At 51.9% G+C, this 13,670-nt stretch overlaps 1 protein-coding gene across 1 annotated transcript in view; it reads right to left on the bottom strand.

Moving 5' to 3' along the window:
* ABO (ABO, alpha 1-3-N-acetylgalactosaminyltransferase and alpha 1-3-galactosyltransferase) overlaps nt 1-10,769 on the bottom strand; it is a 36,766-nt gene extending 25,997 nt beyond the window's left edge. The window contains 1 exon segment of the mRNA XM_006062489.4: nt 10,328-10,769. Coding sequence (XP_006062551.4) covers nt 10,328-10,340 — 13 coding nt within the window. The 5' untranslated portion in view covers nt 10,341-10,769.
* Nucleotides 10,770-13,670: the final 2,901 nt, after the last annotated feature.

Here is a 13,670-nt window from a genome sequence, read left to right on the forward strand (position 1 = left end):
ATTCTTGCTTGGAAAATCCCATGGACAGAGGAGCCTGATGGGCTACAGTCCATGGTGTGGCAAAGAGTCGGACACGACTGAGTGACTAACACTTTCCCTTTCATGAGATACAACATGGATGGACTTCAGGGACATCATGCCAAGTGGAGTAAGCCAGTCACCAAGGGCAAATCCTGTAGTTTTCCACTTCTCTGAGGTCCCTAGAGGAGTCACATCCTTAGAGGCAGAAAGTAGGTGGTGGGGGTCAGGGGCCGGGGCTGGGATGGAGCATAGAGTTTCCACTTGGGAAGATGAGACGTTCTGGAGACAGTGTTGGTGATTGCTGCATGATGTACTTAACGTCGCCGGAATGTACACTTAAACGCGGTTTAGATGGTAAGTTTCTTGTTATGTATATTTTACCACAATAGTTCTTAAAAAAAAAAAAAAATGGGGTGGGCTTGGAGGCTCATTTCCTGCCGCTGATGGGGCTCAGTGGCCTGGGTGAGCTGACGGGAGGGTGGGCTGAAGGTGGGTCCCGTCCAGCAAAGCCACATCCCGACCTCGAGGTTCCCCCGTTGGCATCTCCCCCGGCCCCGTGCAGGATGGCTGGGGGCGTCGGGACGCGTGTTCTGACTCTCTTCTCGTCCCTTCTCTCAATGGTGTTTGGCACACAGATCTGGATGGAATCTTCTCGGCCCACACCTTGTACAGCACAGCTGCCCCGTGGCTCAGAGCTGGAAACTGGTCTGGGTTCCTGGCACTTCCCAGCTGACTTCCTGAGCCCCCCGACTCCTCACCCACCTCTGAAACAGAGCGGGCTGCACAGGTGAACCTCAAAAGACTGTTTTGAGGCAAAGTGCAAGAAGCTCTCCTGTGCTCCCACAAAGGCGTAGGGCTAGCAGCGCAGGATGGGGAAGTGAGCCCGGAAGGCGGGAGCAGTGAGGTGAGCTGGACCAGAGGGAGGAGGGAGAGGCCGGATGACGGAAGAGACCACGGAAGACTCCTGGCTTTGGAGGATCCAGGGAGCCTGGAAGCTGGGCCGCCAGGCCCCAGGGTTGGACTGGATATGGCACTTGGGCGCGACAACAAGCGAGCTGCCATGGTGTTTGTCCTGAGTCACACGTCCAGGGAGGGAGTGGGTGTGGGGATGGAGTAGGGAAGAGGTCTCGAAGGCTGCACTTCCCTGATAGGTTCTTGAAATCTGTGCCCTGACACTGCCAAACCACACCCAAAGCTGTCCCGGGGCTACTGCTGACAGGTCAAGTGAGATGAACAGAGAACACTTTATCACCAACTAACCAAGGAAGTGATTTAAAGCCAGAGATTTTTAATTTCAAATATTCAAAGCAAGATCAAACCAGTCAATCCCAAAGGAAAGCAATCCTGAATATTCATTGGAAGGACTGATGCTTCCAGTACTTTGGAGCCGACTCGTTGGAAAAGACCTTGATGCTAGGCAAGATTGAGGGCAGGAGGAGAAGGGGACAACAGAGGATGACATGGCTGGATGGCATCACTGACTCGACGGACGGAAGTTTGAGCAAGCTCCAGGAGGTGGTGAGGGACAGGGAAGCCTGGCAGGCTGCCGTCTATGGGATCAAAAACTCAGACATGACTTGGTGACTGAACAACAACAGCAATTCACAGGGCCTCAGGTGTCCCCTGGGCCACCCTGAACTTCCTCCTTGGAAACAGTGCTCCTCCTTTCTTAGTGCTCAGGGGAGGGGAGGAAATAGAGGGCTTTGCAGAGGAGAGTGTGGGTATCATTGTCCCCCAAGAATTCATTACAGGAGCTCCAGCCAGGGAGGAACTTTCCATAGAAGGAACAGCTTTGCCCAAAGTCATATAGAACTCCCGGCAATGTCAGGGCTCAGATCCAGGCCAGGGTGACCGTCTGCCTGGCTTGCATGAGGCCAGTGGAGTCCCTGAACAAGGAGTGAAAGAAAGTAAAAGTGTCAGTCACTCTGTTGTGTCCGACTCTTTGGGACCCCGTGGACTGTAGCCTGCCAGGCTCCTCTGTCTGTGGGATTCTTCAGGCAAGAATACTGGAGTGGGTTGCCATTTCCTTCTCCAGGGGATCTTCCTGACCCAGGGATGGAACCCGGGCCTCCCGCATTGAGGGCAGACTCTTTATTGTCTGAGCCCCCAGGGAATCCAAGGGAGAGTGGACGATGCTCCAAATCTCATAGGTAAGAAGGAAATTCAGAGGACACCCTGACCCTCTTCTGATAACAGCCTCCTCGTAAACGTCTCCAGGATGGATTTCATTTCTAGAAGCGTTTTTAGTTGCAGGTTAATCAACACAGAAGGATCCTCTTCTAAGTCAGAAGAAACATCTCTGGGATGTATCCCTAAAAAATTGGACATTTTAAAAATAGATGGGCAGAAAAGGGAAAAAAACTTGAAGTCTACTGTAATTGCCTGGCATTTAGATAAGTTGGGGCTATGGAGGAAAATGACCTGAATATGGGTCTCTAAATTACAGTACTATCTTGCAATTGGATCTTTACTGTTGCAAGATGGGAAGATGAACTGAGGTTCTACATGTCCAAGACTTCATGGTCCTTTACCAAAACCCCACTCTGTGTGTCTCCTGTAGTGAAAAGCCTGGGGAGTCGGAAAGCACTCCCAACATGTTAGGTGACCTCCTTCTAACCCTCCCCAATCTTTCCCCTGCTTCTCCGGAGCCACCTGCTTCTCCAGATCCCTCTGACCAACCCCTCACTCCACCTATGTTCCTTTATATTCTCCATTACCCCAGGAGGGAGAGACTAGTCCATCGGGGTGATTCATAATGGGACTTCCTATAAGCCAGAGTTGGGAATAGGATGTCCTCTTCAAGAAGTTGGTGAAGGACAGGGAGACCTGGCGTGCCGCAGTCCATGGGGTCACAAAGAGCCGGACACGACTGAGCGACTGAACTAACTTAGGGAAGTGGCAAATGGCAAAAGGGCATCCAATCAGAGGACATGTACCCTTCTCTTTGACTTAACCCAATGTAAACAGCGACTGAGCCCGTTTTCTGAAGACCTAGTAAGTTTGTTGAAAGGTTTCAGGCCCTAACTCTGGCCTGTAACTTGGAAGGGTGTCCAAATAGTCTTATCTACTTGCTGTACCCTTGAGGAAAAACAGAGAGCCTGGGCGGCAGCCCAGGGGTGCCGGGAGCCAGCATGGGAGTTCCCACCCATGACAAAGGACATGCAGAGAGGCCTGATATGCAAAGGCGAGTCAGGACGCGAGGGCGCCCCTGGATCTGCCGGAGCATCTACCCCAAAACCAGAATCTGTCTGTTTTACTATTTTACGCCTTTCTTTCTTTCTTTTTTTTTTTACTATTTTATGACTTTGACCAACTCCTCTGACATTAATGGGGGGCTATCCCCGATCACCTTTTCTTTGAAGAAAATCAACTTAGAGCTCTAGTTAATTAGCCTCCTGGGCATATTAAAAGTGTTTCAATCCAAACCCCTCAGATGGCTCTCTAACTTGCCTGACAGGTTTACCCGGACGGAATGACGGGAAGCTTAAGATACTCAAATAGTATAGAGAAATTGTTAGAATAGAACTAGTAGATTTCATTGTTGAGCCAATGCTTGCCACATCCCCTATATTGTGTATATTAATTAATATAGTTGGTATATAGAAGAAATAAGTAGTGGCCTTGGTGCTAACAACCTTAGACCCTTAAGGTAATAAATTCTTTCCTTGTTGTGAGCCCACTGCACCTTTGCCCTATAGGAATGCAACTTTATCTAACACTTTCGAAGGATGGCGCCAAACTTTAAAATAATTACTCTTAGAAAAAACAAGTTTTCTGGTTAACTAACCGTTATCGGAACAAAGACTCCTAAAATGTTAATAGGCCTTCTGGCCAGAAGATGATGTAAATCACCTAAAGCATTTGTATATGATAAGTTTGCAGAAAAGAAAGCCTGGTCTCGATAAGGATCACAGACTGCTGACTTTGCATGATTTCACACCCCCTGTTATCCTCTATGCACAACTTAAGGTATATAAGCTCCCTTTGAAAATAAAGCTACTGGGCCTTGCTCACCGAAGCTTGGTCTCCCCACGTCGTTCTTTCTTGCTTCCTTTTCTCTCCTTTTCTCCTCTGTTCTTCCTTCAGGATGGCTGATTCGGAGCGTGGGGGCTCTCTGAGACCACTTACCTGCCTGGGCTTCTAAGACGCACTCCAGAAGGTGCCTAAGGTGGGGCACCTTCAGCTACTCGAGAGGGCGCCTGCGGCCTCCGTGGTCAGAGCAAGTTCGGTGTCACGAACTTTACTGGTTTCCCACATAAACCAGTCAGGTCAAGCCTCTGTCTCTTTCTCCTTTTAACTATCCTTTCGCCAATGCCGTCCTCCTGAGGATATCCCCGGATCCAACCGGGGCTGGACCCCAGGACAGGGGCACCCTGACCAGGACCGACCTGAACGTTTTGATATGGGTGGAGACGCAGTCTCACATCGGGAATCCCGAGGGTATTGTAGCTCCTGGGAATGGACAGAAGCCGGCGAACACTTGCTACGGTGTGTATAGAAGGATGAGAAAGTGCATCAAAAAGCCAGTTAACTATGAAAAGGCTAAAGGAGCAACCCAAGAAGGAAAAAGAAAATTCAGCCCTCTTTCAGGGATGGCTTGTGGTTTTTTAAAAAAATCTACTGACCTTGATCCATCCACTCCTGAGGGGTCAGTCCCTGCGGGGACAACATTTTATCAGCCATCCTGCCCCTGATAGCAGGCGGAAACTCCAAAAGTTACAATTCGGCTCACAAACCCCAATGCCCCAGCTCCTAGAGAGACCTCTGGGCCATTTAATAATCCAGATCAAACCGAGGAGGAAGAGAGAACCTGGCGTGCAAACAGGCTGGCCAGGGCCCAAGCTAAACTGACGGCCATGCTGTTAGCCATGCAACCTCAGGACAACCCAAGGGGGCCACGGAAGTCTAACCGTCCTCCTGGAGGTAAAACCAGCAGGGGTGAATGCTTCAAATATAAGTCAACTGGCCACTGGGCCAAAAGTGCCAAAAAAAAAGAATCCCCTGGTCCATGCCCAGTCTGTATACGGTCATTGGAGGTGGGACTATCCCCAGTCCCAAAGCGGGAGAGGCTCCAACTCCCGAGACAGCTGTGCTGGACGACTAAGGCTGCTTGGGGATTCTGGTGACGCCCCTCAACACGCTGTCTGTCTCCATCAAGAAGCCGTGGGTGGTCCTTGACGCGGCAGGTAAGAAGACTGACTTTTTAAATCAATACGGAGCCACTTACTCTGTCCCGATTTCTCCCTCTGGACCTCTTCCCTCTAAAACCTGCACAGTAACTGCTGTTGGTGGAAAACCTTGAAGCAGTTGCTCCCCTGGGACTCTCACTTGCCAATCGAACACACACTCTGTAGCTGTGCCTGAGCTTCCTACCCACTACTGGAGAGGGAAGTAGCTCAGTCGTGTCCGACTCTGCGACCCCGTGGACTGTAGCCCACCAGGCTCCTCTGTCCACGGGATTTTCCAGGCAAGAGTACTGGAGTGGGGTGCCATTTCCTTTTCCAGAGGATCTCCCCAACCCAGGGGTTGAACCCGGGTCTCCCACATTATAGGCAGACACTTTACTGTCTGAGCCACCAGGGAAGTTCTCCCCGCTACTGGGGAGAGACCATAATATAGCTCCCTCTCAGCCATATGACAATTAGGAGACCCCAGGCAGCCCCTGTTCTTGACTCTGAATAAGAAAGATCACTCGCAAGAGCAAGATCCTATTCCCTGATGTTTGGGGCAAAAGAATCCTTGGGAAGTCTATAAATATCCAACCTGTAAAAATTAACCTTAAGCCAGAAGTCACTTACCCTAACAAGACATAAAGTTGGGAGCAAAAAAAAGTTTGCAACCCCTCACAGATAAATTCTTAAAACATGGCCTCTTAGTACCCCTTCAGTCTCCATAGTGAACAAGTGTTAGTCTCTCAGTTGTGTCTGACTCTGCGACTCCATGGACGGTAGCCCGCCAGGCTCCTCTGCCTGTGAAATTCTCCAGGCAAGAATGCTGGAGTGGGTAGCCACTCCCTTCTCCGGTGGATCTTTCCAACCCAGATTCTTCACTGTCTGAGCCACCAGGGAAGCCCCGTGCAATATCCTAATTCTGCCCATTGTTAAGTCAATGGGGGAATATCGAATAGTACAAGACCTTAGAACTGTGCATGGGGGGTGGTCCTTATCAGTCCCCCCGTGGCCAGCCCTTCTATCGGCCCAGATACCTGGAGAAGCCAAGCGGCTTACTGTGCTTACCCTCAAGAGCGCCCTCTTTGGAATCCCATTTCATCCCTCTGAGCATTGTCTGTTTGCCTTTGAGTGAACTGATCCCCGGTGGGGCCCGATGCAGCGATATACCTGGGCAGCACGGCCTCAGGGGTTTCAAGGCGCCCACACTGGTTTGCCCAGGCCCTGGGGAAAGAACTGAGGGAAACACACCCAGAAAAAGAGGCTATTCTACAGCATGCGGACAGCATGTCAATATGGAATCCCGCCATGGAGGCCCCAGACCAGAATAGCACCGAAGTCCTTAATTTCCTTGAGACCTGGATTCACACGTTCTCCCAAATGAAGGCACAACTCTCAAAACAATAAGTCAAATATCTGAGTTATATTATAAACCCTGGAAGCAGAGAGCTATCTCCAGATAGAAAACAGGCTATCTTAGGCCTAAGCCATGGGCAGCAAAGCGAAAATTCTCAGTTTATCCAAGGGAACAGCAGGGCAGATTGGGAGGCAAAGAAAACAGCTCTGAGGCCCATACCAGCTAGAACTCGACCCTGCGAAAAGCCATTTGGCCTCAGCAGACACTCAGTTACCAATGCTGGTTACTCAGTACAGGTGGGGAGATTGGAGAGTGGCCTGCTAGTCTGTTCTCTTGGATCCTACAAGCCATAAAAAGCTTTCTGCCAGGAGGTTTTCATTTTTCGTAACCCATTTCTTTTCAGTCAACATTGATTTATGCCATGCTTCCTCTAGCGCTCCATTGTCTTCCCAAGTGTCCTAAACCTGTGACTTTTCGGTCCAAGAAGGACACCTGGGACCAACAGGGCCAGATCTCCCATTCTAAAAGTAGAGAAACATGTTAAAGTTTAATCCTGACATAAACAAAAACATACACCCTAGCAGAATGACCTCACGGCAGGGGTGACGTCATGCCCTGACTGGTTGGCAGCTAAGGGAGCCTCTCACAGCTCACCTGGCTCCCTCCCCGTCTAGGCCCTTTAGTGACTGGCGTTGTTCTTCTTTCTAGCCCTTGTTTGTTTAACCTTTTGATTAAGTTTGTGTCTGCTGCTGCTGCTAAGTCGCTTCAGTCGTGTCCGACTCTGTGCGACCTCATAGACGGCAGCCCACCAGGCTTCCCCGTTCCTGGGATTCTCCAGGCAAGAACACTGGAGTGGGTTGCCATTTCCTTCTCCAATGCATGAAAGTGAAAAGTGAAAGTGAAGTTTGTGTCTACTAGGCTCCAAAGTTTCAAGTAAGGCTCATGATGACTCAAGGAGTTCAACCCATTCCTGTGGAGGGTGGTTCAAGTCCCTGCAGGCCCTTGGAACAGTCAGCAAGGGACTCCTACACCTCTCAGGAAACATAGGGTCTCCGGGAAGACCAGCAGGAAGAAGTTTCAGAAGGAGAGACCGCCGGTCCCTAACCCCTTACGAATAAGGGTGTAGAGTCTCTCAGTGGGAAGTGAGAAAGGCTGGGACACGGGAGACGATGCGGGACCCTTTTCTGCAATACTTGCGCCTGGACACACCTCTCCTCCAGCAACAAGACACAAAGAAACTCTATGGCACTAAAAATAACTTCATGCACGCACAGTTGGGGTAAATTCTGGACAAAAGATACAAAAAAAAAAAAACCCACAAACCAAACCAACCCTTAGTTATCACCTCGGAAAAGCCAGGAACAAAAGCAGGGGATTGGGAGCAAAAGCAGGTAGCCCGCATGCGCCCTGCTCACAATAGCACCTGAAGGGTGGGCAGACCAGCCCTGCAGTCCCACGCCTGGACACACCCCTACCCTCAGCCCACAAAAGGAACAAGCCTGCCCACCCCCCATGCCCCCAGTAAGCGAGCAAGCAAGGGAATCTGTTACTTCTCACTACCCTCTGCTGCCGCAGAGCCCCCAGTAAAACCTTGCCTGAACTTCTCTGGCCTCTGGTCAATCTCCACTGTCCGGCCTCTGGTCAATTTCTGTTGACTGGGAAAGGCCAAGAGCCCTGGTCCCCGTGGCTCCCACGCACCACCCTCACAGGGGCCTCTCTGCTTTGGTCATGAAGAGCAGACTCTGAGGACACGCGGCTTTAGGGAATCAGCACAAACTTGAACCACTTGAGCCGGGAACACCCAGTGCATCGTTCCCAGTCTGTTTGGGAAAAGGATTTTCTTCCAGGAGCTCTACCCTGTGACCCAGCCTGAGCCAAGTCAGTCTGCCTCCTTCCATCAGTGAAAGAGAACTTCCGTGTCAACTGTCAGAAAAAAGAGGCAGCCGTGCACCCTGGTCTTCCGAGAGATGTGTGACCCCCCCCAGGCACCCAGGGGCTTCCGTGAGCAGGCAGAGGACTGGGTCCTGCTCCCACTGACCCCCTGAAGGACGGCGGGAGTTCCGCCTCCCTCCACTGCCTCCTCCTCGCAGGTGGTGGCAGGATCCCCTACGGCCAGTCCCCCCCGCCCCACGCCCTGACCTCCGGTCCCTGGAGCCAGGAGGGCACAGAGAGAGGGATCCAGGTTGGTGCTGGTCGCCTCTCCGACCCTCCCAGCTTCCCACCAGGGCTGCCTCCTCCTGCTCTGGGTTGGCGGGTGGCTGGGAGGGCAGGGGAGACTTCCTAGGTGTCTGGAAAGCCCAGAGCACCCAGGTCCCTCCCTACCTTCCTCCACCGGTCAAGTAAGGGGAGACTCCAGGAGCTGGGGTTTAACCGCAGCCCTGGTTAGTACCTGGGAGAAGGGGACCCACAGAGCCGGTTTTCCCATTCATGCCTTGGACTGCTGCTCTGGCAGGTTCATTGCAACGGGCCCCAGATGAGGGGAATGAACGGTGCCTGGGTCGGCCCAGGACACACGCACACAAGAGTCAGGTCCCAGTGTCCTGGCCTGCCCCCAGGAGTGGCCCCCGGCTGCAGGGTGCCCCGCCCCCGCCCCCCGGCTGGAGCTCGGATTGCACACCAGCGCCCCACTATCCCGCCTCGCACTGTGGGTGCTCACTGAGCTGGGCTCTGTGAAGGGGGCACATGAATGGCCCCGTGCGGGGGTCCTGAGGAGTCCAGGTGCCCAGCAGTCCCCGTGCCCGTAGAGCCTGGGTTTTGCCTGAGCAGTCACAGGGGCTGGGCGGGCCCACCCGGGGCTTAGGAGGGTGGGGATGAGAGCAGGCGGTTCCCAGAAGAGAGAGGAGTGGCTGCCAGGAAGCCACAGGGCGGGGCAGGAGGGGGCCAGGCTGAGCCTCCACCCCCACCCCGGGGGCATAGAGCGCCCTAGCAGCACGCGGCCCCTTCCTCCTCCTCGCCCGCTCTGGTCCGTTCCCCTCTGCCTCTCGACCCCCAGACTCACAGGTGGCCTTAGTTGATGCTGACTCGTTGCATCGGGTTAGGGCTGGGCTGGGCTCTGCCATCCAGGAAGCAGCCTGTGCCTACAGAGCTTCCTTGCCCCTTGGCCAGCTCCTCCTTCCCTCCCTCGCTCCCTCCCTGCTTCCTGCTCTGTCCCCGCCCCCACCAATCCCCCACTCCCCAGATGTCCTGGGTTTCAACTTCCCACACTGGCACTGCGAGAGACTTTGACCCGGGAGGGCCTTTGACCGGGCAGTCTTCACAGCAGAAGGAAGTCCTTCGGTGACCATCTGCTCCCTCCTCTGGGGCCCAGACAAGTGGAGGAAAGAGAGAGAGCTCCGGAGATGCGCCTGTTGGGGGTGCTTCTACCTGGGGGAGACCTGGCTGTTGAATCAGGACAGCTGCCCTCAAGGGTCTGCCCTCCACCCTCCACCACCCTGGGCACGTCCAGGCTCCTCTGTCTGTGGAATTCCCCAGGCAAGAATACTGGAGTGGGTAGCCATTCCCTTCTCCAGGGGATCTTTCCTGCCCAGGGACTGAACCTCGGTCTCCTGCATGGCAGGTGGATTCTCTACCTGCCTGAGCCAGCAGAGAAGCCCTACTTCCCTGAGAGCCATCACCATTCCTGCCGGCGACCACCCACCACACACATAAGGCCTTCTCTGCACCCATCTCCCGGTTCAGGACCACCAGCTCTAACCCCACTGGGCACGCTTGGCCATATGGTCAGATCCCTCGAGAGTTGCCCACTCCCCCGGTCCTGGAGCTCTTGGCTCTCCCCACTCACCTCTAGGATCCATGGCTCCTGGGAGGACCTGCAAGCCAGGTGCTTGGAGACAGAGGCCGGGGATGGGAGGCTGCGGTCAGCACAGCAGAAGCTGAAGGCAGCTTGGACCTCAGGCTCAGAGCCAGAGCTGAGGACTTAGGTCCAGCCCCTTCCCCAGGGCCAATCCTGCCTGTCCGTTCGGGGTGGGAGGAACCTCAGCAGCTCACCTGTTTGCCCAGATCTGCCCAGGGCTGCCAGCCAGGTCAGTCTCACGATGGAAACCAGACTTGTTGGCTGGATGCCCAAAGCCGGCTGCCCCCGCAGCTCAGAGGCAGTGACTTGCCCACACCTCAGATCACAGAGGGGCCCTGTGGGCCGCTCCCCCTGCTCACAGGGCCAAGCAATGCCCCGCACTCTGGCCCTCAAGCCCGGCGAGGGGTGCGGGTGGTGGACCCCTGCTTGCCTCTCCCCCTGGCCCCCTTCACCGTCTCTCCACCCTGGGGACTGCTTTTCTCAAACACCTGTTGCCTCACCCACCTGACGCTGAACAGCCGGAGGCCCTAGACACTCGCTGGGCCCCGTCATCCTCTCTGGAGGGAAGCTTCTGGCCCCAGAGAATCCGAGCATTCGGGGGTAAAGGGGAGCTTCAGTGAAGTTGTCCCTGTGTCTCCTGGGGAGGTCCATCTGGGGAGCGGGAACCCCAGGCCGGTGGGCCTCATTCAAAAGTCCAACACGGCCCAGCTCACCAGCTCAGAGAGGGGCAGAGGAGACGGCAGCCCTCTCTCTGCCCCCTCCCCCAGCTCATGCTTCGTGTGCCGGTGCCCGCCTGCCCGCCTGCCCGCCCGGCCGAGGGAGGGGGACGAGGGAACCAGGCTGGATGGGGAGCAGCCTCCTGAGCAGCAGCTCGCAGACTCATCCTACAACCTGGACGCTCTCTCCTCTCCAGCTTCCATCCCTGGGTGCCGGCCACTGAGGAAGGAGGAGAGGGCCCTTGCACCAGCATCCCAAGGGCAGGTCCTAGCCTTTGCCGAGCTGGGGCTGGGGGAGCCACAGGAAACAACGACGTCGTGCCGTTTGCAGCAACATGGATGGACCCAGAGATGGTCACACTACGTGAAGTAAGTCAGAGAAGGACAAATATCATATGACCTCACTTATATGTGGAATCTGAAAAAGTGATACAGATGAAGTTCTTTACAAAGCAGAAATAGACTCACAGACATAGAAAACAAATTTATGGTTACCAAAGGGGAAAGGATGGGAGAGGATAAATTAGGAGTCTGAGGCTAACATATACACACTACTGTATATAAAAGAGATAACCAACAAGGACTTACTGTATATCACAGGGAACTTTGACTCAATATCTTATAGTAATCTATAATAGAAAAGAATCTGGGACTCTATCTCCCGTGTGCACGCACGCTCTCTCTTTCTCTCTCTCTCTCTCTCACTCTCCTGCTGTCTTCTAAATAAAATAGAGCTGTAACACACACACAAAAAAATAGAAAAGAATCTAACATATATATACGAATCCTAAAGATTCAGTGTATATATATATATATATATTCAGTGTATATATATATATATTCAGTGTATATATATATATACACTGAATCTTTAGGATTCGTATATATCACAAAGGCTATATATACGAATCTTTCCTATATACCTGAAACTAACACATTGTAAATAAACTATATTTCAATAAAATATTTTTAAAAAAGAGTTGAATGAAAATCATCTGTCACCTTTACCTCATACCATATACACAAAAGTTAAATCCCTTTTTAGTTAATTTTTGTGAACCTAAATATAAGAGCTTATAAATGAAAGCTCTTAGGGGAAAACAGAGGTTTCTTGACTTGGATTCAGTGATGGACCCTTAGATATGACTCCAGAAGCATAAGAACAAAAGAAAAAAAAGTAAGCTGGCTTCATCTGATTTTGAAACTTTTGTGCGTCAAAGAACACTATTGAGAGAGGGAAAGCAATGCAGTGAAGGGGGGGTATTTGCAAACTGTAAATCTGATAAGGATCCAGTGTTCAGAATGTGTAAGGGACCTTTCACATCAGATCAGATCAGTCGCTCAGTCGTGTCCCCGACTCTTTGCGACCCCATGAATCGCAGCACACCAGGCCTCCCTGTCCATCACCAACTCCCAGAGTTCACTCAGACTCACGTCCATTGAGTCAGTGATGCCAGCCAGCCATCTCATCCTCTGTCATCCCCTTCTCCTCCTGCCCCCAATCCCTCCCAGCATCAGAGTCTTTTCCAATGAGTCAACTCTTCGCATGAGGTGGCCAAAGTACTGGGGTTTCAGCTTTAGCATCATTCCTTCCAAAGAAATCCCAGGGCTGATGTTCTTCAGAATGGACTGGTTGGATCTCCTTGCAGTCCAAGGGACTCTCAAGAGTCTTCTCCAACACCACAGTTCAAAAGCATCAATTCTTCGGCGCTCAGCCTTCTTCACAGTCCAACTCTCACATCCATACATGACCACAGGAAAAACCATAGCCTTGACTAGATGGACCTTTGTTGGCAAAGGAATGTCTCTGCTTTTGAATATGCTATCTAGGTTGGTCATAACTTTCCTTCCAAGGAGTAAGCATCTTTTAATTTCATGGCTGCAGTCACCATCTGCAGTGATTTTGGAGCCCAGAAAAATAAAGTCTGACACTGTTTCCACTGTTTCCCCATCTATTTCCCATGAAGTGATGGGACCGGATGCCATGATCTTCGTTTTCTGAATGTTGAGCTTTAAGCCAACTTTTTCACTCTCCACTTTCACTTTCATCAAGAGGCTTGTGAGTTCCTCTTCACTTTCTGCCATAAGGGTGGTGTCATCTGCACATCTGAGTTTATTGATATTTCTCCCGGCAATCTTGATTCCAGCTTGTGTTTCTTCCAGTCCAGCATTTCTCATGATGTACTCTGCATATAAGTTAAATAAACAGGGTGACAATATACAGCCTTGACGAACTCCTTTTCCTATTTGGAACCAGTCTGTTGTTCCATGTCCAGTTCTAACTGTTACATCCTGACCTGCATACAAATTTCTCAAGAGGCAGATCAGGTGGTCTGGTTTTCCCATCTCTTTCAGAATTTTCCACAGTTTATTGTGATCCACACAGTCAAAGGTTTTGGCATAGTCAATAAAGCAGAAATAGGAACCTTTAGAACGCAGCAAACACCACTCAATTTCAAAATGGACAATTCTCAAAATACACATCGCCAATAAGCACGTGAAGAGATGCTCAGCCCCCCAGCCGTCAAGGACACGCACACACATCAAAGCCACAATGAGACAACCCTTCACACCAAATCCAAAAAAAAAAAAGGAAAATGAAAAGTGATGTGAAG

Source organism: Bubalus bubalis, chromosome 12 (genome assembly GCF_019923935.1).
Source record: "Bubalus bubalis isolate 160015118507 breed Murrah chromosome 12, NDDB_SH_1, whole genome shotgun sequence".
Classification (NCBI taxonomy): Eukaryota; Metazoa; Chordata; class Mammalia; order Artiodactyla; family Bovidae; genus Bubalus; species Bubalus bubalis.